The sequence below is a fragment of the Aspergillus caelatus genome (assembly GCF_009193585.1).
Source record: "Aspergillus caelatus strain CBS 763.97 unplaced genomic scaffold BDV27scaffold_291, whole genome shotgun sequence".
Classification (NCBI taxonomy): Eukaryota; Fungi; Ascomycota; class Eurotiomycetes; order Eurotiales; family Aspergillaceae; genus Aspergillus; species Aspergillus caelatus.
Genome location: NW_022475554.1, coordinates 1 through 20,331, shown reverse-complemented (window position 1 = coordinate 20,331; position 20,331 = coordinate 1). Strand labels below are relative to the sequence as shown.

At 47.9% G+C, this 20,331-nt stretch overlaps 7 protein-coding genes across 7 annotated transcripts; all 7 read left to right on the top strand.

Annotated features, from left to right (window-relative positions):
* Nucleotides 1-586: 586 nt before the first annotated feature.
* Nucleotides 587-1,673, top strand: BDV27DRAFT_163046 (uncharacterized protein; the record flags this gene model as incomplete). The annotated part of the gene is made up of 2 exons (XM_032073489.1): nucleotides 587-1,045; nucleotides 1,119-1,673. 2 exons carry the CDS (start codon nucleotides 587-589, stop codon nucleotides 1,671-1,673), a joined length of 1,014 nt encoding a protein of 337 aa, XP_031922085.1.
* A 432-nt stretch (nucleotides 1,674-2,105) lies between these two features.
* On the top strand, nucleotides 2,106-4,020 carry BDV27DRAFT_163045 (uncharacterized protein; the record flags this gene model as incomplete). Its single annotated transcript, XM_032073488.1, has 2 exons — nucleotides 2,106-3,295; nucleotides 3,846-4,020. 2 exons carry the CDS (start codon nucleotides 2,106-2,108, stop codon nucleotides 4,018-4,020), a joined length of 1,365 nt encoding a protein of 454 aa, XP_031922084.1.
* Nucleotides 4,021-5,073: 1,053 nt separating this feature from the next.
* Nucleotides 5,074-8,828, top strand: BDV27DRAFT_136810 (uncharacterized protein). Its single transcript, XM_032068846.1, has 5 exons — nucleotides 5,074-5,566; nucleotides 5,615-6,195; nucleotides 6,254-6,288; nucleotides 6,341-6,377; nucleotides 6,426-8,828. The coding sequence occupies exons 1-5, from the start codon at nucleotides 5,118-5,120 to the stop codon at nucleotides 8,588-8,590; spliced, it is 3,267 nt and encodes a 1,088-aa protein (XP_031922083.1). The 5' UTR covers nucleotides 5,074-5,117; the 3' UTR covers nucleotides 8,591-8,828.
* Nucleotides 8,829-9,194: 366 nt separating this feature from the next.
* On the top strand, nucleotides 9,195-11,113 carry BDV27DRAFT_149954 (MDR family MFS transporter; the record flags this gene model as incomplete). The annotated part of the gene is made up of 6 exons (XM_032071152.1): nucleotides 9,195-9,345; nucleotides 9,396-9,707; nucleotides 9,761-10,284; nucleotides 10,331-10,652; nucleotides 10,710-10,852; nucleotides 10,922-11,113. The coding sequence occupies 6 exons, from the start codon at nucleotides 9,195-9,197 to the stop codon at nucleotides 11,111-11,113; spliced, it is 1,644 nt and encodes a 547-aa protein (XP_031922082.1).
* Nucleotides 11,114-11,907: 794 nt separating this feature from the next.
* Nucleotides 11,908-13,826, top strand: BDV27DRAFT_168939 (putative choline transport protein; the record flags this gene model as incomplete). Its single annotated transcript, XM_032074901.1, has 5 exons — nucleotides 11,908-12,490; nucleotides 12,555-12,894; nucleotides 12,966-13,240; nucleotides 13,316-13,549; nucleotides 13,625-13,826. 5 exons carry the CDS (start codon nucleotides 11,908-11,910, stop codon nucleotides 13,723-13,725), a joined length of 1,533 nt encoding a protein of 510 aa, XP_031922081.1. The 3' UTR covers nucleotides 13,726-13,826.
* A 1,503-nt stretch (nucleotides 13,827-15,329) lies between these two features.
* On the top strand, nucleotides 15,330-15,850 carry BDV27DRAFT_163042 (uncharacterized protein; the record flags this gene model as incomplete). Its single annotated transcript, XM_032073487.1, has 3 exons — nucleotides 15,330-15,370; nucleotides 15,608-15,722; nucleotides 15,779-15,850. 3 exons carry the CDS (start codon nucleotides 15,330-15,332, stop codon nucleotides 15,848-15,850), a joined length of 228 nt encoding a protein of 75 aa, XP_031922080.1.
* Nucleotides 15,851-17,108: 1,258 nt separating this feature from the next.
* Nucleotides 17,109-20,322, top strand: BDV27DRAFT_136801 (alpha-L-arabinofuranosidase A). The gene is made up of 8 exons (XM_032068845.1): nucleotides 17,109-17,931; nucleotides 17,988-18,443; nucleotides 18,494-18,610; nucleotides 18,660-18,849; nucleotides 18,898-19,317; nucleotides 19,394-19,548; nucleotides 19,617-19,724; nucleotides 19,793-20,322. The coding sequence occupies exons 1-8, from the start codon at nucleotides 17,812-17,814 to the stop codon at nucleotides 20,138-20,140; spliced, it is 1,914 nt and encodes a 637-aa protein (XP_031922079.1). The 5' UTR covers nucleotides 17,109-17,811; the 3' UTR covers nucleotides 20,141-20,322.
* Nucleotides 20,323-20,331: the final 9 nt, after the last annotated feature.

Below are 20,331 nucleotides of genomic sequence, written 5' to 3'. Positions count from 1 at the left end.
CGTACCAATGATATGTCTCACTTGATACTGTAGTAATGAGCGCCTATGTGCTCTAGAAATTCTGTTTCGCTGTCATTTCAAAGATCCCTGCAGTATTAGTCATGGGAGTCCTAAGTTAGTACTCCTAACTTGGCCCCGAAACAAGTTCCCTAACTCGTGCACTTGCGCGGTTCAACGTTTTGGTTCTAGCAGTCAATACTGTTCGTCTAGATGGACACAATGGGCAAAGAACGAATAGCTAGCTCGTTGGTAGCACGCATTGTGGCCGATAACCATTCCTCTATGGTGCTAAACGGAGTTGGTTGATGAGGCAATGAGTTACATGTGAGTGCACGAGTCGAGCCAGTCTTCCATGTCCCTGTTAGTATTCTCCTCCACCTTGACAGAGAAGCGACAATAGGCCCATTACGATATTGATAAAACCAAATCCAGGGGAGACTGGGAGCTACGGGGCGAAACAAGAATTGACCCACGTGAGATGGTTCGTAGGTCATATAAATACCCAACCAAAGGATGATAGATACGGTATTGCTGCTCAAATAGCTATTGAATAGTTTGCGCATTTCAGCGAATTGCCTCCGCGAAGATGGCGAGTATATCGCGCCTTTTTCTGCTCTTTATCTCTGTCTGGTCGACCCTTGTGGTCCATCTCGGTCATGTCTCGGCTCGCTATATTCCTTCTTTAGTCCCCGGGGAAACATTTCCTTCCGCAGATTTCCTTCTGTCGGATTACAAGAATGTATCCCTTCATAAGCGCGATGGAAAGCCCCCTCCCAGCTTCGAGGAGCTCATACGAAAAGGAGCTTGCCATCTCTCCAACTGCGAGAGCCTTGACTATCCCCAAAGGGACGGAGTTTCCTTCGATGAAATGACCCAATACTGGACAAGTAAACCATACGCTGTTGGGAATAGCGGAACCACAGAGTCCTTGGAAGTACTGGGGGATGCACTTAGTGCACTTGGTTTGCCAACGAAGCTCCCTCCGAATAAAGGCGAAATTTGGGAGCAGGATCGAGACTGGGAGGAAAACGACACTAATAAAGCTGTACGTACTTTCCGCGACAGAACACACTCTTGCAGGTATTATCATTCATAACTGACAAAGAGGTACTCCCAAGGCTACATATGGTTTGTATCGAAGCGTGATGAACCCAGGGAAGGGATTCATGATCGCGGAGGAGAACTGGAGTCCTTGGGAGCAGACGAAGGACGACAAACATAGCCCAAATTCGGACGGTCAAAGGCAGCCCCCGATTACCAAGTGGTCGGACGTTACTTTCCTGGTTTGGGAGCGGCTGGCGCGAACTCCCAAGGAGGCTCAAAAAATCAAGTATATGTTTCGCTTCCACATCGTCAATGATCTCACAATTGCCACGATCGATACCGCCCTTCAAAGAAAGGGGAAAAAGATCGAGGAATGGCCGGGTACTACGTTTGACATGACCACAGATGAAGGCAAGGCCATTCTCGCTACGCCGAATGGTGCCGGGGTGGCCTGGTGGCTTATCGACCACAAATCGCAATTAGGTGTGAAGACAATTAAATCGGTGACTGTTTTCAAAGGTAGAGGGATAGGGAAAGATTGGTACAATGCCGTCTTCGAAATCGAACCGTCTTCCGGCAAAGGCAAAGGTAAAGGGAAGGGCAAAGGGAAAGGGAAAGGGAAGGCTTGATAACCTTGCCTGAGTTTTCTACAGGGTGGTCCCTACATTATTGGACGAAAAATAATACCAATTGCATTGTGTGTTGATATGCCTGTTCGTTTAATTATGCGGATCCTTCCTATACGGAGTTGCAAATTATTTTAATGACTAGTAAGGTTAATCCTACGCTACGATCCCTGGTAAGATACCTTCAATATCATAACTAGGGCTAGTTTCGGAGGACTAAATCTCTCTAGCCTGATCGATTTAGTCGGCCGTAATTACTGTTTATTTAGTATCAACCCACCAGGCTTGGCACCAACCGGGTTTCATCTTAGACAGCCGTAGCTCTCCACTGTATTAAAGGAGGCGTCCACCTCTCTCATCAAGCTCTGTCATCTTCCTCTTTTATACTCAGTTATGTTTTGTTTCTTTTTTCCTTTTTAAAATAGCCAGCACAAAATGATAGACCCTTTTCAAAAGCTGCCGGCAGAGATCATCATCCAGATTCTCGAGTCTTGTTGGGACTTCACAAGCTTGGATGGGCTACTGCAGATCTCATCAAAGGCCAATGAGGTCTTCGATACATACTATCCCAGCATCACTGAGGCAGTCCTGGCCTCTTGTTCCATGACATCAGGGTTCAATGGCCATAAATTTCGATTGGTTGTAGCCATCCAGGCTGCAGCCATTGGGCCGCGCACATTACGGAAATTCCTGATAGACAAGGATTGGAACCCAATGCCACCAGTCATGGAGTCCATACTTTGGTCGCTGGAGTGCTCTGCCCCCGTTCGACAGGCGATCAAATCAGCTGCTAAGGTTCATCGTCTTGCTTGTGCCTGTTACGACTCATTCATCGAGAAGATCAAAAAGGCCAAACCAACCCGCCCGAATGTGAACGAGGACGAGATGCATGACTGGCTTTGCTTCAATGCACCAGTGCGATCAACAATGCCGTTTCCACCCGATGCTATCCACCATCCGTCCTTTGTCGAGCAGTTCTGGCTTCATCGTGCTCTCTGGGCATTTGAGCTGTATTCTTATATTTACAGAGCGGCAACAACACGCTGGGCCTGGTCCCCCAATAAAGTAGGTCGATACACTGGCGCATTTCTGATATTTCCCAATGAGATGAATTGGCACGAAGATGAGCATCTCACCATCACTCAATGTATGAGATGCCTGTCACGCAAGGCGCCTATCCAACTCAGCTCTTACTACCCATGGCTGATTGAGCTGCCTTCCCCGGACGACCTCATTATCAATTCCTGCTGGGCATTACCAGATCCGGTGGACATAAATGATCTCGGAAACAAGGTCGATCGCTCGTGGGGGAGGGGCCCTGGGTTTGCAAAGTACTCCGGCCCTGGAATGAGAACCTTTCGTTCGCTTCTTTCTGGAAATCGTGTGAACCTTGATAGTCCTTTATTTCAATGCGATCTCCGAGTCTTTCGAGGGTTGGGTATCTCTTTCTGGGATGAATGGCGATTGTATAAGATGGGACTACAAAGGAAAAAGGGGTTCACCACACAGCCGAGACCTGAGTACTCGAAACCCATCACGGATGTCTTGTACACCTGGTACAGCTTAGTGAAGGATGAGAATTTAGTGGACAAAAATACTTTCCCTTTCAGAAGGCGATTCTCTTGGTATGTTAGATGAGCCACCTTAAGTATTATAAAATTATCATTTTTCTAAAATATATATAAAATATCTTAATTACTGTCCGCACAAGGCGAGGAATATAGCCGACTTATACCCATGGAACTTAACACCATAAATGAAACCTACACATCATCCAACCAGTAAGGCCTCAGTATCAGGTTTTCGCGCAAAGTCTACAGGTAATATCCATTGAGCGGAATAGACCGGGCGAGAACCCTGTCAAGTGACAGAAAACCCAGTCTTTGACTTTCTGGCTCGTATTATGTCGGTGGCGAGAGTCCTGCGTCATGCTGCGTCGCCGAAGCACTCTTAAATAAACGTGCTCTCCCTATGCCCTCTGGAACTTCACATTTACTCTATATATGCTTGTGAAACATGTAACAGCAGATACACGACCCCAAACATGGCAGTAACTATCCCAGGTGGACAGCGAGCGCCCATGCGGTATGTGAACAGCCACAAGACACAAGACAAGTTGAAAGTGGTGGCACGCTTTTGTCATAGAAGATACTCATTTGTGTCGACACTGATTAGGCCTCAAAACCCAGCCGCCTTTAGCGTTGTCGCCGGAGCAGCTGCGGCGTGGATGATCTTCAGATGGTACTCGCCCTCGAAACCGGAGCCGAAAGCACTCCCATTCCCTTACGAAGATGCCGAGGACGTTATACAGTCTAAACCAAAGAAGAAAGGTCCAACCAGAATTCCTTGAAAGATTGGGAAGTGGTTGTTCCGTGTTAAACTCGGAATTCAGTCTTCCCTAGTGGGCTTGAGTGTCGATCTGCATATTTTACGCAGATATATCGTGCGAGTCTGTGTATATTCATATTTGAATCTGAAAATGCAATGTCGTTCTTTTTGCTATTTAACAATTATCCATGGCGTATACTAGGCCTCTATTCCTCTTTTTAACTTGCCAAACCCAGGGGATCTAATGCTCTACAAAAGTGATACTGGTCATACTCTCCCGCCTTACGCACCTTCACACCGCACTTCCATTTTACCTGATAATTTATCTAAAAGCCGATCATTGATATCCATTCTGCATTTATATAAGTGGAAGACAGCCTAGATCTCATTCATATCCACTGAGAATGACACGGCCACCATCGCCCTATACCATAATACTCTTCTTACACAATGCCAAGCAACGAGAAGAGAGTAAGAAAAAAGTGGAGATCGCAGCACGGCGCTTGGCAAAATGGCCTAAGCGCTTACGTTCACCCAAACACAACGCCATTGTTAAAGTTGTAACACAGTTTAGGGCTTAGATTGACTTGCCATTCGCAGTCAGGCTTTTCACTTCCTTCTATCTAGTGGATTCCGACATCAAAAATGCACTAGATACTGTGAATATATATACCGTGAGGCTCAGGTAGGATACGGAGTCGGCCTTCTTTAGTCAGAACAAGCGACAGCGCGATACGCGTAGCATACTAATATTAGCGCCGCGATAAGGTCAAAATTCGAGAATTAATAAGGATCAATGGCCGCGATGACTTATAAGGTATCGAGTTGGGGACACATCAGCCTTGCCGCCAGTCGACCTGGCACCACAATCATAGCCAAGAACCGAGCAGGGGTAGTCTAGGGCTGTTCCAATGGCGATGCAATTTAGATCACGACTAATGCTACCCTGTTCAACACTAGTAGTATCACATGGATTACGGAGCTGGGCGCTAATATAGGCTGTCAGCCTCGTCGCTTCTGACTGATCTCCACCACGGCGCTTACGTTGATTGCGGGTATTATATATTGTTCCTGTTGGGATCTGACTTCTTCATGAGCTGGACACACGGCAGCTAAGCAATGGAACAAACAATGACCACAGCTGAACCCAATGCTCTCGACAAAACTGGGTTATGTCTACTATCGCTGGATGGTGGCGGTGTGCGAGGGCTTTCAGCCCTCTATATCTTGAAACACCTCATGACTCAATTGAGCCATGAACGACCAGAGCTTGGGCAGGTCAAGCCTTGCGAGATATTTGATCTCATCGGTGGCACAAGTACCGGAGGCCTGATTGCTATCATGCTTGGCCGCTTGGAAATGAGCGTTGACGAGTGTATCGACACGTACGTCAAGTTGATCAGGACGGTTTTCGAGAAGAAGTCTCGATGGCCTGTAAATCTCTCGGGCAGCGTCAGGTCGCGTTTTGACTCAACGAAGCTAGAAAGTGCTGTTAAAGACGTTGTGGCCAGTCATGGAGCAAAGGAGACGGACCTTTTCAACGACGGATGCGAGCGAGGGTGTCGTGTGTGAGTATATGATCCCATCGATATGTGGGTTGCTTCTTATATGGCTAGTTTTGTTTGTACCACGTCGCACGAGACGAAAGATATCGTACGTCTTCGTGACTACAGTGTACCGTCAAAGGACAACATTCCTGCGACCATCTGCCAGGCTGCGCTTGCTACGTCAGCTGCTACAACATTCTTCGATCCCGTCTACATTGGGACACGGAAGTTTGTCGATGGTGCACTAGGCTCGAACAACCCTGTGGACGAAGTGGAAGGCGAAGCGGCGGATATATGGTGCCCTGGTACTGGTGATTTAAAGCCGCTCGTGAAATGCTTTGTCTCCATTGGGACGGGAGACCCGGGAATAGCTGCGATTGAGGATAAGGCCCTCAAGTTTCTTTCCGAGACATTGGTGAGCATTGCGACCGAGACTGGACGTACAGAAAAGAAATTCATAGCAAGATGGGCCAAACACTACGACGAGAAGCGGTACTTCCGTTTCAATGTTGAACAGGGACTACAGGGAGTTGGTCTGGAAGAATACCGTGAGCAGGGAACGATAGAAGCAGCAACGCATCGATATTTGGATCATCAGGCCCAGGTGTTTCGGGTGCGGGATTGCGTCCAGAACTTGAAGCTCAAACGGGGTGTGTATATTGAGAATTTCGCATAGGATATAATGAACATATAGTTAATCTGGCTTAGGTATGGCGATGTCCAACATCTCAAGGATCCTCGGCGTACGTAGAGACCATGAACCTAAAGATCTCACATCATATTCACTCCATACAGGGAAACCTTACTCCAAGTTCAACACAGCTCCATATACGTATGACTCTTGTGGGCAGTTGGCGTACCAATGCTAATTTTCTTACAGGGGCCAGTACCAAAGCACTCTGGACCGTCCCCTTCCGACGGAATCCGCTCTTTGTCAGTCGCTCAGCGGAAATCGCCAAGCTTGATGATATTCTCAGTAATGACAGTGCACCCTCCCAGGTTGCGATTGTTGGGCTTGGTGGCGTTGGGAAAACGCAAATTGCGCTAGAATATGCGTATATTCTGCGAGAACGACATCCGAACTGCGCAATATTCTGGATACCAGCCACCAACGCTGAGAGCATGCTGGAGGCGTATTTGCAAATCGCGAAAGAGCTGCAAATCCCTAACGTTGGAAACGAAACCAAGAGTATTCAGAATATAGTCCAACATCGACTGAGTCAAGAAAGCTCCGGTAAATGGCTACTGGTGTTGGACAATGCTGACGACATCTCCTTTTGGGCTGAGAAATCTAAGGATACGGCTGGTTCTATCTTGCCGAAGAGCAAGCATGGGTCTGTCCTTTTCACAACCAGAAGCTACAAAACAGCGGTTGAGTTAGTAGGGAGAAATATAGTCACAGTCAAAGCGATGAACAGCGCACTAGCTAAGAACTTGCTCGGAAATATCTTGATCGACCGGAGCTTGTTAGCTGACGAACGAGCTACCGCTGAATTACTTCAGAAGCTTACGTATCTGCCGCTCGCAATTGTCCAGGCAGCAGCATTCATCAATAAAAATCAAATGACACTATCCGAGTACATATCTCTCCACGACAGCACCGAGGAGAGTACTATCGACGCCCTTAGTCAGAATTTCGAAGACGAAGGTAGATACGAGGACGGGAAGAACTCCATTGCGGCAACATGGCTCATATCCTTCGAACAAATCCAGGCTTCCGACACGTTAGCAGCGGAGTACTTGTCACTTATGGCATGTGTTGACTCAAAGAACATCCCGCAGCTATTCCTTTCTCTCACACAGTCGGCAACACGGTCTGCTGATGCTCTTGGGACGTTGAAGGCTTTCTCCTTTATTACAAATCACGAAAATAGCCAGCTTCTGGATATCCATCGTCTTGTACACCTGGCGATGCGAAACTGGCTACGCATGCAGGGCACCCTCACAGATTGGACGAACAAAGCTCTGAGTCACATAAATATGCTGTTCCCGTACCCCGACGAAGAGAACCGACTCTTGTGGAGGCCATTTCTACCACATTCTCGGTATATCCTAGAGTCACTGGAATGGAATAATCCAAATAGTGCAGCGATACATCTACTGCGTGTCTTTGGACACTGTGTCCTTCGGGATGGGAGATACGCAGAAGCTGAAAGGGCTTTCAGCACGACTGCATATTCAAATAGAACTACGCTTGGCATCGAACATCCTATGACACTGGAAAGTGAGGGAATTCTGGCACAAATATACTTCAAACAAGGACAATGGAGCAAAGCAGAAAACCTAATCATACACGTACTACCGACCCTCAAAAGGGCACTCGGTAACGAGCATATATTAACAATGAGAGCCATGGTTACACTTGTGTCTATATACTGTGTTCAACAGCGATGGGCAGAGGCAGAGAGATTGGAATTACAAGCCCTGAAAGCTTACGAAAGGGTGCTTGGTGCAGAGCATCAGGAGACCTTGATGTGTAAGCGTTTTTTAGCAAATATATATTCTCAAACAGGCAAATGGAATCAATCAAAGAGACTAAATTCGCAGATATTGAAGGGCCACAGAAAAGCATTCGGGATGGAGCACCCATTTACACTCTGCAGCACCCGCAACCTGGTAAGCGATTACATGTCCTTGGGGCTTCTGAGAAAGGCAGAAGCACTGCAAATGCAAGCGACTGAGACTTCCAAGGGTGTCCTTGGAGCAGAGCACCCTGACACATTGGAGGCCATCGGTTTGTTGGCCTCCATATATAGCGTCACAGGTCGCCTTGAAGAGGCGGAGAAACTGGAGTCACAAGTTTTGAAGAGCTTCCGAGAGGTACTTGGTGCGGAGCATCCTCTGACTATATACTCCATGCCCACCCTAGCTTACACCTGGTGGAGAATGGGTCGATATGGTGAAGCAACTGAGCTATTGGAGAGCTGCTTACAGCTAGAAACTAAAATCTTTGGTCCTGACCACTCCAACTCAATAGACCATGGTCGAAGATTACGGCGATGGAAATTGTACCAGCAATTGAAGGGTGGATGCACTCCAAGCTAGTGGATCAATATGCATAAGATCTGGTTTATATAAGTTAACCTTATATATTGATGCAATGATTTCGTTCTGTGTATAACCTTGTCCGCCCTTCTAGTAAAGGTGGGTATCATTATGAGTGTTCTCGATTTTGGCAAGGCCTTTGACTACACGATAGCTGATTTCTTATATCCTTTGCTTCTTGAAACCCTCTGTCAATCCAGAGGGCGTATACATGAACTCGTGTATAAAGGCCCTTAATTTCCTACAAATGGTTCCTAGATACATAATACAGTCAGCAATAAACGAAGAATCTCGCAATGTAGCTTGGTATCAGTTCCTTAGAGATAAAATTTACTCATTAGGGCTATTGATCTGTGACGATAATCAATACCCGATTGGGTGTCCGCTCCCATAGCCGAAGAGGGGGTGGATCCATAACGCGATCAAAGATCAATCAAATGTGAGATTCATAGACTAATCAATCGGTCCACCAACATGTCTTCAACAATTTTCCTTCTTTTATAACTTCCCCGCAATCCCTCCCGCTTTGTATCTCTAGATACCGTACTGAAGCAAATTGACCGTCACGCACTTCGACTGACCGACTTAAGTATACAAAGCTGCCATGCGCTCAACTGCCCGCCAATACGACTCGCTCGACGGGACATTGAGGGCTGAACCCGACATTGAGCCCGCCATCCCACACGAGGAACATCCTCTTCTATCTTCAGAGGAAATCTGGAAACCGCCGCAAGGCTTCCTCTGGATCCAAATCGGTAAGGGTCACTGCGAGACGACAGCACCAAATCGCTAAAGATTGAGCTAGCGATTATGTCCAATGTTTTTCTCTCGGGCTTTGACGGCACGATCACCGCTTCAACGTATGCCGTCATCAGCTCAGAGTTCAACGCTGCCAACACCGCCTCATGGCTCACCACATCATACCTGATCACCAGTACCGCTTTCCAACCTCTTTACGGTCGATTTTCCGATATATTCGGCCGACGCCTCTCCTTCTTTACGGCGACCATCACATTCATGATCGGCTGTATTGGCTGCGGCGTCGCCAAAGATATCATATTTCTCAATCTTATGAGAGCGTTGACTGGAATTGGTGGGGGTGGCTTAATGACCATGGGTATGGTGAAATATTCCATCCTATGAACAACGTTGGATGCTAATATCGTTCAGCCACCATTGTCAATTCGGATCTGATCCCTTTCCGTCGTCGCGGCATGTATCAGGCCCTCCAAAATGTTATGCACGGTTTTGGTTCTATCTGTGGTGCATCCTTTGGAGGTTCAATTGTTGACACTATTGGGTGGCGGTGGTGCTTTCTGATGCAGGCCCCCGTTGGACTACTTGCATTAATCACAGGTCACCTGGTCATCCATCTGCCCAGGAAAACCGACCTTATCGAACCGGGTCAAGGCCTCCGAGCGATCTGGCAACGAATCGATCTCTCCGGTGCATGCGTCCTCATCCTGGGCCTTTCCAGCCAGCTGATTGGATTAAGTTTGGGCGGAAACGATTTGCCATGGTCTAACATATGGGTGATTTTCTCACTCGTAGCAAGTGTGATCCTTTTAGGTGCCTTTGTGGTTATTGAAACAAAGACGTCTGCGATCCCGCTTATCCCCCCGAGAATGCTGCGAGGCGTCCTGCCTATTGCTACCCAAGTCTCTAATGTCTGTGTCGGGATGGCGGCGTATGCAGTATGTAGTGTGGCAGCTTTTTCGCAAATAGAGCTAACCTTAGTAGTTCCTTTTTACCCTCCCATTGCTATTCCAAGTCATTCTCTTGGACTCCGCCGCGAAGGCTGGTGCGAGACTGGCAATCCCGTCGCTCGCGACCCCAGTGGGTGGTGTTATCTCCGGCATTGTCATGTCCCGTTGGGGGAAACTGGCCCAACTTGTACGTGTGGGCGCTTTGCTGATGTGCATCGGAAACTTGCTAGTGATGTCACTGCAATTCAACGATGCTGGCTGGAAGTACTTCACATACGTAATTCCGGCCAGCTTGGGCCAGGGTATCGTGTACCCCGGGATTTTGTTTACATTTCTGGCCGCATTCGACCATTCTGGTACGTACAATACAATGTAACATTGTCTAGATGGATTATTAAACTAACAATTCGCAGACCACGCTGTGTCGGCGTCCACGGTGTACCTGGTGCGCTCACTCGGCACCGTTTGGGGTGTGGCGATCACATCCACGATCGTACAAAATACATTGCGCTCAGGCCTCGATGAGGCCTTGAGTGGAGTACCAGACAAATGGAAAGTAACATCCCTTTATTTGCGAGTAGGGGCTAGTTGAGCGATAGCTGATCATTGTGTGGTACAACTCCAGATTATCGATGATATCCGACACTCGGTGTCGGCTATACATGACCTACCACCGGATATCCAAATGGCCGCTAGACTGGTATATTACCGGGGTATCCGACTGTCCTTTATGGCTTCGGCTTGCTTTGGGTTTGTGGCTACAATCGCTGCACTTTTCACGAAGGGCAAAGGGTTACACCGTGCGAATAATGCGTAAGCCTATCTCGGAAGGCTAGTTATATAGGGCTAGTCACCTGTGAGTCTTGAACTCAACACCGGAGGTGAAAAATGTAAAGGTAGGTCCGAAGGAGGTAGACGAGGTGGAGTTGGACAAGGTGTCGGAATTAGTTCCATGCTGGAGAACATATTAGGTGTGAACGGTAGCCTTATGAACAGAAAGTCTATCAGCAATAGAAACAGAGATGGCATAAACTTTATGGCAGATCAGCCTTACCAGAACTTGCAGACAGTCATTGGCGATTGCCGCTGTACTTTGACCCATAGCAACACTACCTCGTATCTATTCCGCAATGCGGAGAAATCCCATTCCCAGGGAGAGGAGAACCAATAGATAAACCTCAAGTGATAATGAACCTTAATCCGGGGTTTGGAAATGCGGGGAAGTATCAATTAGGCCAAAATATCCTCAAGCCTCAATGGTCACACTACTTACTCTGCAGAGCTTCTTCAACGTCGATCCGCTATCAATTCCGCCGTAATTCCGCTATAATCATGCATTAGAGGGACCGGAAAACACTTCTGCCTGTCAAGAACTAAGATAATGCAGCGTTGATAAACACAGCTCGGAATTCGATAAGCGTTCCGAGTATCGCTCATTATCTTGATAGGGTATGATATCGTTACTAACGCATGACCAGAAACCCTAACGTCAACTCCATCAATCGTAAGCTTCAATGGCCTAGTGTAGAACGATATGGGGAGAAATGTAATGAAATATATCTACACTCTTAAACGATCCTCACAATTTATCAACTCACTTCTCATAACAGTATGAGTAAACAAGACCACAAACCCAATCATGACCTCTCCACTCCTTCTATCGAACTCTCCAACGGCCAAGTCGCCGTAACAGGCCTCCCTAGTGCGCCGATGAAGCAAAATTTCAGCATACTCAGCATCATCGCGGTAGGTTACAACATCTCCAACAGCTGGGTTGCCATCGCGGCCAGTTTCGCTATCGCCATCCAGTCCGGCGGAGCGGTGACCTTGCTCTATGGAATCATTCTCGTTGCCGCTATTATGCTCTGCACAGGACTGACACTTGCTGAACTTGCAAGTGTCTACCCCACTGCAGGTGGGCAATATCATTTCACCTCAATCCTGGCTACAAGTCGCTGGAGCCGCAGTTTATCATACTCTAGTGGGCTGGCAGCTGTGTTTTCATGGATTACACTGAGTGCATCCATTGCACTGTCCTCAGCTAATGTGCTCATGGCCATTATAATCCGGTGGCGGCCGGAATATCAACCTGAAACTTGGCATTATTTCCTCGTGTATCAAGCGATGAATGCTGTCATGGTTGTTTATAATATACTCCTCACGAACAAAACATTATGGGTCTATAATCTTGGTTGTATGTACCCCGATTATCTATCCTCTAACATCACCTATTCAATGACAAAGGCTAACGGAAATAGTCCTCCTTTCCATATCCACGTTTCTCGCCATAACAATCACCTGTCCTGCTCGCTCCTCCATCCAACTTGACTCCTCACACGTCTGGACGCAATTTGCCAACGGCTCCGGCGGGTGGCCAGACGGCATCTCCTTCTTGACGGGCCTCTCAACACCTCAATTCATGCTTTCTGGTCTCGACGCAACGCTCCATCTCGCCGAAGAATGTCTTCAACCCGAACGAATTGTCCCAAAAGCAGTCATTGTTACTGTTATCGTGGGGTTTCTGACCGCATTTCCCTTCTCTATCGCTATAATCTACAGTTACAAGGATATCGAGCTCTCCCTCACAACACCAACCGGGTACGTCGGCTCCAACTCCTCCAGGTCTACCAGAATGTAGCGTCGTTCTAACATGAACCAATGAAACCCAGATTCCCAATCTATTTTATATGGGAAAAGGCCACCCACTCCCCGGTAGCAGCTACGATCTTCATGGCCTGCATGCTCACCGTATCCTGTATTGCCCTAAATGCAGTGCACCAAACGTCATCCCGCTTAACATGGTCTTTTGCCCGAGACGAAGCGCTCTTCTACTCGAATAAGTTGGCCTCTGTGAGCCCGACTCTCGGGGTGCCTGTATACGCAATCCTGCTGGATGGGCTGTGCGTTTTGTTACTGGGAGTTGTCTATGTTGCTTCCTCCAACGGTATGACAACTCTACCCTCGTCACACTCGTGTATATTTTATTCTGTACATTGCGTGCTAATATACAATACAACAGCATTCAACGCCTTCATAAGTACAACCGTTGTCGTCGCACAAATATCCTACGCCATCCCCTCCGCACTCCTTCTGTATCGTCGTCGATCGACGGATTATCTCCCTTCATCGAGACCATTCAAATTAATAAATGCAGTTGGGTACATTGCCAACATAGTAACGATTGTGTGGGCTGTTGTGTTGACTGTCTTTTTCTCCTTTCCAACTGTGTTGCCAGCTACAGGTGGAAATATGAGTATGCTGTTTTCCATTTATCTACTTTTGTCCGTTTCTGCTCTTTGACGGGGAAAATATGCTAATTGTATCTTAGACTACACTTCCGTGGTGCTCGTCGCAATGTTAGTTCTTGGAATCGCGAACTGGTTCGCATATGCACGGAAGCATTATCATGGGCCGAGATTAGAACTATGAGACTTTTATTTTTCACTTGTTCAGCGATTCGTCGGTTCTATCCCTATAGTGTCTTCTCTCCGTGCCCGTCTTCCCTTTAGATCTCTATAAGGCTCGTTAGTCCCAGCCTATTACTACAATATAACCAAGGCTATTAGCAAAAACTGAGGCAAAGACATAATGGTATAGACCCTTATTATTGGTCGCATTACCTTGAGCATTTACTCTGTAGCCGTTTCACGGCATTGCTACCATGCTAATTTAGGGAACAGAGGCGTATAACTGGAAGCAACCAAGTATACATGGACATGGCTTCCAAGCCACGTGAATGCCGCCGTTTTATTGAACATTGTTTCTGCCTCGGGCCAGATCAGCCGTTCGTAGCGACTCTGATCATGAGATCAACTGTTGCAGAGACTGAAGCTTCTTTTGCCAGCCTCTTACATGAAGTTCTTTACTAAATAAATCTCCAGGCAACCGAATACTCAATATAGAAGTCCTTTTTTTGGACAGTCTGGAACCTACGTATGGACATCTACAAAATGTTCTAGAACTCATCATGAAGGTTTCTGCAAGAGTGCTGCGCCTTCTGACAGATGTCATTGAAACCGGTTGTTGCATAGACTAGCCACTCTAATTAAAAATGACACGATGGCTGTGGCTTGTCTGTTCCGAAGTCTCCTATCAGGGTGAAAGGGTCCACAGAAGTGAAAATGATGGTGGTGGACGTAGACCAATGAGATGGATGTTGAGTGTCTGTTAAACCAATGGGAGCGTTGTGGCTAGTGGGGGAGGAAGGGGGTTTCGGAACTCGGGTCTCTTACGATGGGGTCCCTGTAGGGCTGTGGCTGTGGAAAGGGGGCTGTGTAAATGAACTATGTAGTACTAGTAGTAACTCAGCTCATTATTGTGAATTATATTGTCTGACGGGTTTGTGCTACGGACTTTCTCAACTACCGAGGATTGTTGTTGTTGTTGTTGTTGTTGAATCAAATACTCACAAAAGGGGGTGGGTTAAATGGGGGCCAGTCAGTGATAACAAAGTTTGCACGGGCAGGATTCACACCAGCCCCAATGCGGAATGCCGGGAAAAGCAGCTGAGAGCCTGAGACTGACGGTTGAGGACAAGGTAGTCAGGGTGGAAACATCGAATTCTTCCTAGTGGGTATACTAGAAGTGCTTAGTGATAAGAAATTTCTTGGGTGAGAATTGCAAAGAAATTCTGGAAATTCTAATTTGGAATGGATTCAATCTTTTAAGAGTGCAATCTGAGCCACACGGGGGCGATCGGCTTCTCCTCTTTCTCAATTCCATTCCCTATTTTGAATTTCTCCGCTTCGGACCTTGTCGTCAGCTTTTCTCCCCCGTTGGTTCTTAATTCCACTTTTTTACTCTCTCTTTCCTTTCCCCCCCCCCTTCAAGTTCTTGTCTCTTGTTCGACCCGTTCGTACTTGGCATTTCTTAGGTACCCTCTACCCCCTTTCATTGGCCCTTACCGTGCCCACGAGAGCCTCTTCCCCATCATCTTAATTTTCTTCTTCAACCGATTCCATCATTTGAAGCTTGATTTGATCAGTCCATACTGACCGGTGCGACAATCGTTCTGCCCACAGAGATCTATCATCATGAGTTACCAACAACAGCCCCCCTATCCTCCCCAGCCTGCGTAAGTACTCCAATGTCACCCGATTTTTCTTATCCATATTCGCGACCGGCTTTGCGATCTCTATCCAGGTGGTGTCGGAGGCTACGGCGTTGCAGCTGGCCAAGGCGCGGTTTTAAGGGTCTTGTCCGATGTCCTCCATTGGTTGCCCCGTGGAGTGAGCAGACTGGACAGGAAAGACTCGACGATTGTGCCGCCCAAGTTATTCACAATTCATTCTAACTCGCGGCCTCTATACAGCTACGGTCCTCCCCCCGGTAACTACGGTCCTCCTCAGGGCGGGTACCCTCCCCAACAGTACGGTGGTTACCCTCCTCAGGGTCCTCCTCCCGGGCAATACGCACCTCAAGCTCCCGTAAGTTACGACTCCGGACCGTCTCTCAGGGCGCCAAGCTGACGGTCGTACAACAGATGGGATATCAGCAGCCTCCGCCGCCACAGCAGCAGGAGAAAAAAAGTCACGGCTGCCTTGGTGCTTGGTGAGTACTCCTTCGGGTATCTGCTCGTGCATGGTGCTAATTTTCATCTTTCCTTTAGTTTGGCCACCCTTTGTTGCTGTTTCCTGTGTGAAGAGAGTTGCGAATGCTGTATGGAATGTATCGAATGCTGCGAAATGTGCTAAAGCTTCACGACCCGTATATGACCTCGATGATACGATAATACCTACCCATTGCGTGCGGGATAGCCGGTTGGGGTGAGGGCGCCAGGAGGCGCTGAAACTGTCGCGATTCGGCGTACAGCCCTGTTCGCTTATTTCGCTTTCCTTTGACCTTGTCGGTCTGTCCCTTGAACAACGTGGACCGTACCGATTTTTATCAATCATGTTTACTTACTTGGGGATAATGGCTTCCAGGACAAAGTGCTGGATTGGGGAAGAGACCTGCTTTAGCTGGATGGCGCTTTCAGTTCGATGACCTTTTCATTTCTTGCGGATCGTTTTTTTTTTGTTTCCTTCTTGCGTCGGTGTTTCTTCGAAGGGAGCATTGTTTTACGATCGATTGTCTTCGTAGATCGTGGAGTGCGATCAACATGTCCATCTGCAGTATGGAGATAGTCTTCAATTGGACCTTTATTTTTTCTCCTTGCTATCTCTTCTCGCCAGAAAGCTTGTGCCCACCTAGCTTGGAAGTGTAGCAGTAGATGGTATTTTGCGAACAGGGTAAGATGTTTAGATTCTTGAAGACAAGGGCCACTGAGAGGTTGAATATAAGGTGTCACGGGCTCATCCGATTGGCCATCCACACATTAACCTCAACCTCTCATCTTGCCCGACAGTATATCAAATGTCTTCACATCCATCTATCCTGATGGTAGCCAGGTAAGGAGGTTTAGCAAGGTATTCGATCAGATAACTAGGTTATGGACCTGTTGTATGCCCGCGACCGAACATCTTCATCGATCCTAGGTTGAGGAATCACCTGAGGATGCAAAGGGCGGACATGGATTTCGTTACGAGACAAGCTAGCCCCCAATACTCATGGCTGTTTTCGCGGAATGCCATGGTGGGAATCAATCACCCTGCGATAGGTCGCCGCATGGACGACATCACGCATGGGTTTTCGGAGGCGAAATGGATGGCGTTACCAACGAGACGTCATAGGATCAAAGTGCTCAATGCCCTCAGGCACATCCAAGGTCGATGGCAACATCGACCACTGCCTCGTTTGAGATCTCCAGATGGGCCGGAATAGAATGGTGGTCTGTTAAATAGCCCGGAGAAATGTCGGCAGAACCGCCAGGCATCAACATTAATTAATTCAATGCAACCCTGACGGCAATAATAGCCCTGCGGTTGAAGGCGGAAAAATAATCTCCGTGCAATGCACCATCCTATGCCCAGTTTTGGGCACGAGTGAGACGATCACAACAGCAATGATCTCTGTGATGCGGGGGACCTCCGCAGTTTTTATCCCTGCTGAATACATCACTCTCCACTTCAATGTTTCAAGGAGCGGGTTTTCTTGGATAAAGTCATGAAGTCGAACAATACATGATACGATGTATACACGGACTAAACATGTTATTGATTTTACGTGCCGAGGAGTCCAGATTCCTTGAAAATGCATGCTGGCTCGATGGTCGCTCCTCGACACACTATCATGCAATTCGGCAAAATGTCAAACCATCGTCCTGCATGAAGCTGTGACTTCATTGTCTACCTGCATACCCCTCAAGGACTTTTACCAGAAGCGGAAGTCTTGTTCCTCAATCCCTCAAATGTCATGGTCTACTCCACAGGGAATAATGTCTCTTAGCGAGCAGACTCTCTTCGGCATGTCTGCAATTGCCGGAAAACGGGATTTGTCATTGAGTAGACTCCGTTGGGGTGGGGGATAGAAAACAGATATAAATTGTCTGGGGTTCACTGGCCGGGGTCAAGCACTGGACGGGAATAAGATCGGCAGAGTGCATGTACCCATCGCCCTCGTAGGGGAGAAGCCACTATGCTACGCGAATGTTTCCTTCTGCCCCTCCTGGCAGCCTGCAGTGCAGCGGTTGAGATTTCCGTTGCATCGTCTGGCGGTAATGCCACTAGCGGTTTACAATATGGTATCATGGAAGAGGTAAGGTCCCCACCGCGAGTGGGTTCAATGGGTTATGGTGGCTGATAATTATGTAGGAAATTAACTACTGTGGTGATGGGGGTCTGTATGCGGAGCTGATTCGCAATCGTGCGTTCCAGGGAGGCGAGAAATACCCTTCCACATTGGATGCTTGGATCCCAGTCGAGGGATCGGCGCTGTCTCTGAAGAACCTCAGTCAACCCCTGTCATCTGCACTGCCCACGTCAGTTAATGTCAAAGGAACGACAGGAAAGGCCGGTCTTACCAACTTGGGTTGGTGGGGTATCGACGTGAGAGAGCAGACGTACACCGGCTCCTTCTACGTGAAGGGTGCCTACAACGGAACATTCACAGCTTCCCTCCAGTCCAATAAGACTGGTGAGGTATATGCCAGTGCTGTCATTGTGTCCAAGAGTGCTCGCGGCGAATGGACACAGCATAACTTTACTTTGACCCCCACCAAGGCTGCCTCAAATACCGAGAATACGTTCTCTATTACTTTCGATGCTTCTGTGAGTGGATACCTTAATGGCCGGCAGATTCACCCATACTGACTGTGTAGAACACCGTTGATGGCTCCCTTGACTTTAACCTAATCAGCCTGTTCCCTCCTACATATAACGACCGTCCCAATGGGCTTCGCAGGGATTTGATGCAAGCGATGGCCGACTTCGGACCTGTATGTCAATATGCTTCTATCTAATAGGAAGATAATGCTAACAAATCAGAAATTCCTGCGGTTCCCAGGTGGCAACAACCTCGAGGGCGATACCCTTGATGGCAGATGGAAATGGAACGAAACCATTGGACCTCTCAAGGACCGCCCAGGCCGTGCAACAACCTGGTCCTACCAAGAAACCCACGGATTAGGTCTCGTCGAATACATGGAATGGTGTGAAGACCTTGGAGTCGAGCCCAGTAAGTCGCTTACCACCAAAAGTTATGACTTCTCTAACAAGTCTGCAGTCCTTGCCGTATGGGGTGGATTCGCACTGAACGGCGACGCAATCCCCGAATCCGAGCTTGGTATATACGTGCAAGATGCCTTAGACGAGCTAGAATTCCTCACCGGCTCCGTCGATACCGAATACGGTGCCCTCCGTGCATCCCTCGGCCACCCAGACCCATGGACCGTCAAGTATGTCGAAGTCGGCAACGAAGATAACCTAAACGACGGATTGGATTCATACAAATCCTACCGCTTCCAGGCCTTCTACGACGCCATCAAGGAGAAGTACCCAGACATCACCGTCCTGGCATCCACCGTAGAAATCGACTTCCCCGGCGATGCAGGCGGTGACTATCATCTGTACGATACGCCAGACAACTTTGTCGAGAAGTTCAACTTCTTCGACCAGTACAGCCCCGACCACCCGATCCTACTTGGTAAGTTCTGGCTCTAGACCACTTTGGCAAGCCAATCACCCTTCCTCATTCACTAACAATTATGAAATACGAACAGGCGAGATCGCGGCAATTCAGCTCAACGGACGCGAAATCGTCTGGGGCACCTCGAACCATTTCTCGCAGTACCCATGGTGGATCGGTAGCGTCGCAGAAGGAGTCTTCCTCATCGGTGCCGAAAGAAACGCCGACAAAGTCCTTGGAACAACATACGTAAGTATCATCGAGATACCCCCAACCTGTCGCTCACAGTAAGGTCAACTAACTAATGTACGTCACAGGCTCCCTTTATGATGAACCTCGACAACTACCAATGGTCCCCTACCTTCCTCGCCTTCAACTCAAACCCAGATGAGACGGCGCGTTCGACCAGCTGGCACCTTTACGATGTATGTATATACAAATACACCCATTTCCCTACTATGGCTTAGGACTTTTAACTGACGAAAAAAAACAGCTCTTCTCCCACAACTCCTTCACACACACCCTCCCCACAACATCAAACTCCAGCTTCGGACCTCTCTACTACGTCGCCGGTGTTGACAACACGAGCAACTCTCATATCTTCAAGGCCGCCGTTTACAACAGCACCGCTGATGTGCCCGTCTCTCTTACCTTTGATGGTGTCAAGGCTGGTACCAGTGCGAGCCTCACTGTGCTCACCGCCGCAGATCCACTGGGTATGAACGAAGTGGGAGTTGCTGATATCGTTGATAAGAAAACCTCCACCGTGACGGCAGGCGCCAACGGCGTGTTTGACTTCAGCCTGCCGAATCTGAGCGTGGCTGTCCTGAAGACGGAGTAGGCGTGTACAAGAAGTTGTTGGGTTAGATAGTCATTCAAACAGGATGAATGAATGAATGAGTAGAGTATGCAGAGATTACTTTCGAATATCGTATATATTTGTGCTTGACGTCCTTCAACCCTTGACTTGGCTATTATTATTACTCTTATTATTACTATTATTATTGTTGGTTTTGTTTTTTTTTTTTTTTT

Bases quoted from the DNA above. Each gene is read 5' to 3' on its own strand.
- BDV27DRAFT_136801 (XM_032068845.1), top strand. From the start codon at position 17,812: ATGCTACGCGAATGTTTCCTTCTGCCCCTCCTGGCAGCCTGCAGTGCA. The intron at 18,611-18,659 runs GTATGTCAATAT...CTAACAAATCAG, and splicing joins CGATGGCCGACTTCGGACCT to AAATTCCTGCGGTTCCCAGG. The intron at 18,850-18,897 runs GTAAGTCGCTTA...ACAAGTCTGCAG, and splicing joins AGACCTTGGAGTCGAGCCCA to TCCTTGCCGTATGGGGTGGA.
- BDV27DRAFT_136810 (XM_032068846.1), top strand. From the start codon at position 5,118: ATGGAACAAACAATGACCACAGCTGAACCCAATGCTCTCGACAAAACT. The intron at 6,196-6,253 runs GTGTGTATATTG...AATCTGGCTTAG, and splicing joins GAACTTGAAGCTCAAACGGG to GTATGGCGATGTCCAACATC. The intron at 6,289-6,340 runs GTACGTAGAGAC...CACTCCATACAG, and splicing joins ACATCTCAAGGATCCTCGGC to GGAAACCTTACTCCAAGTTC.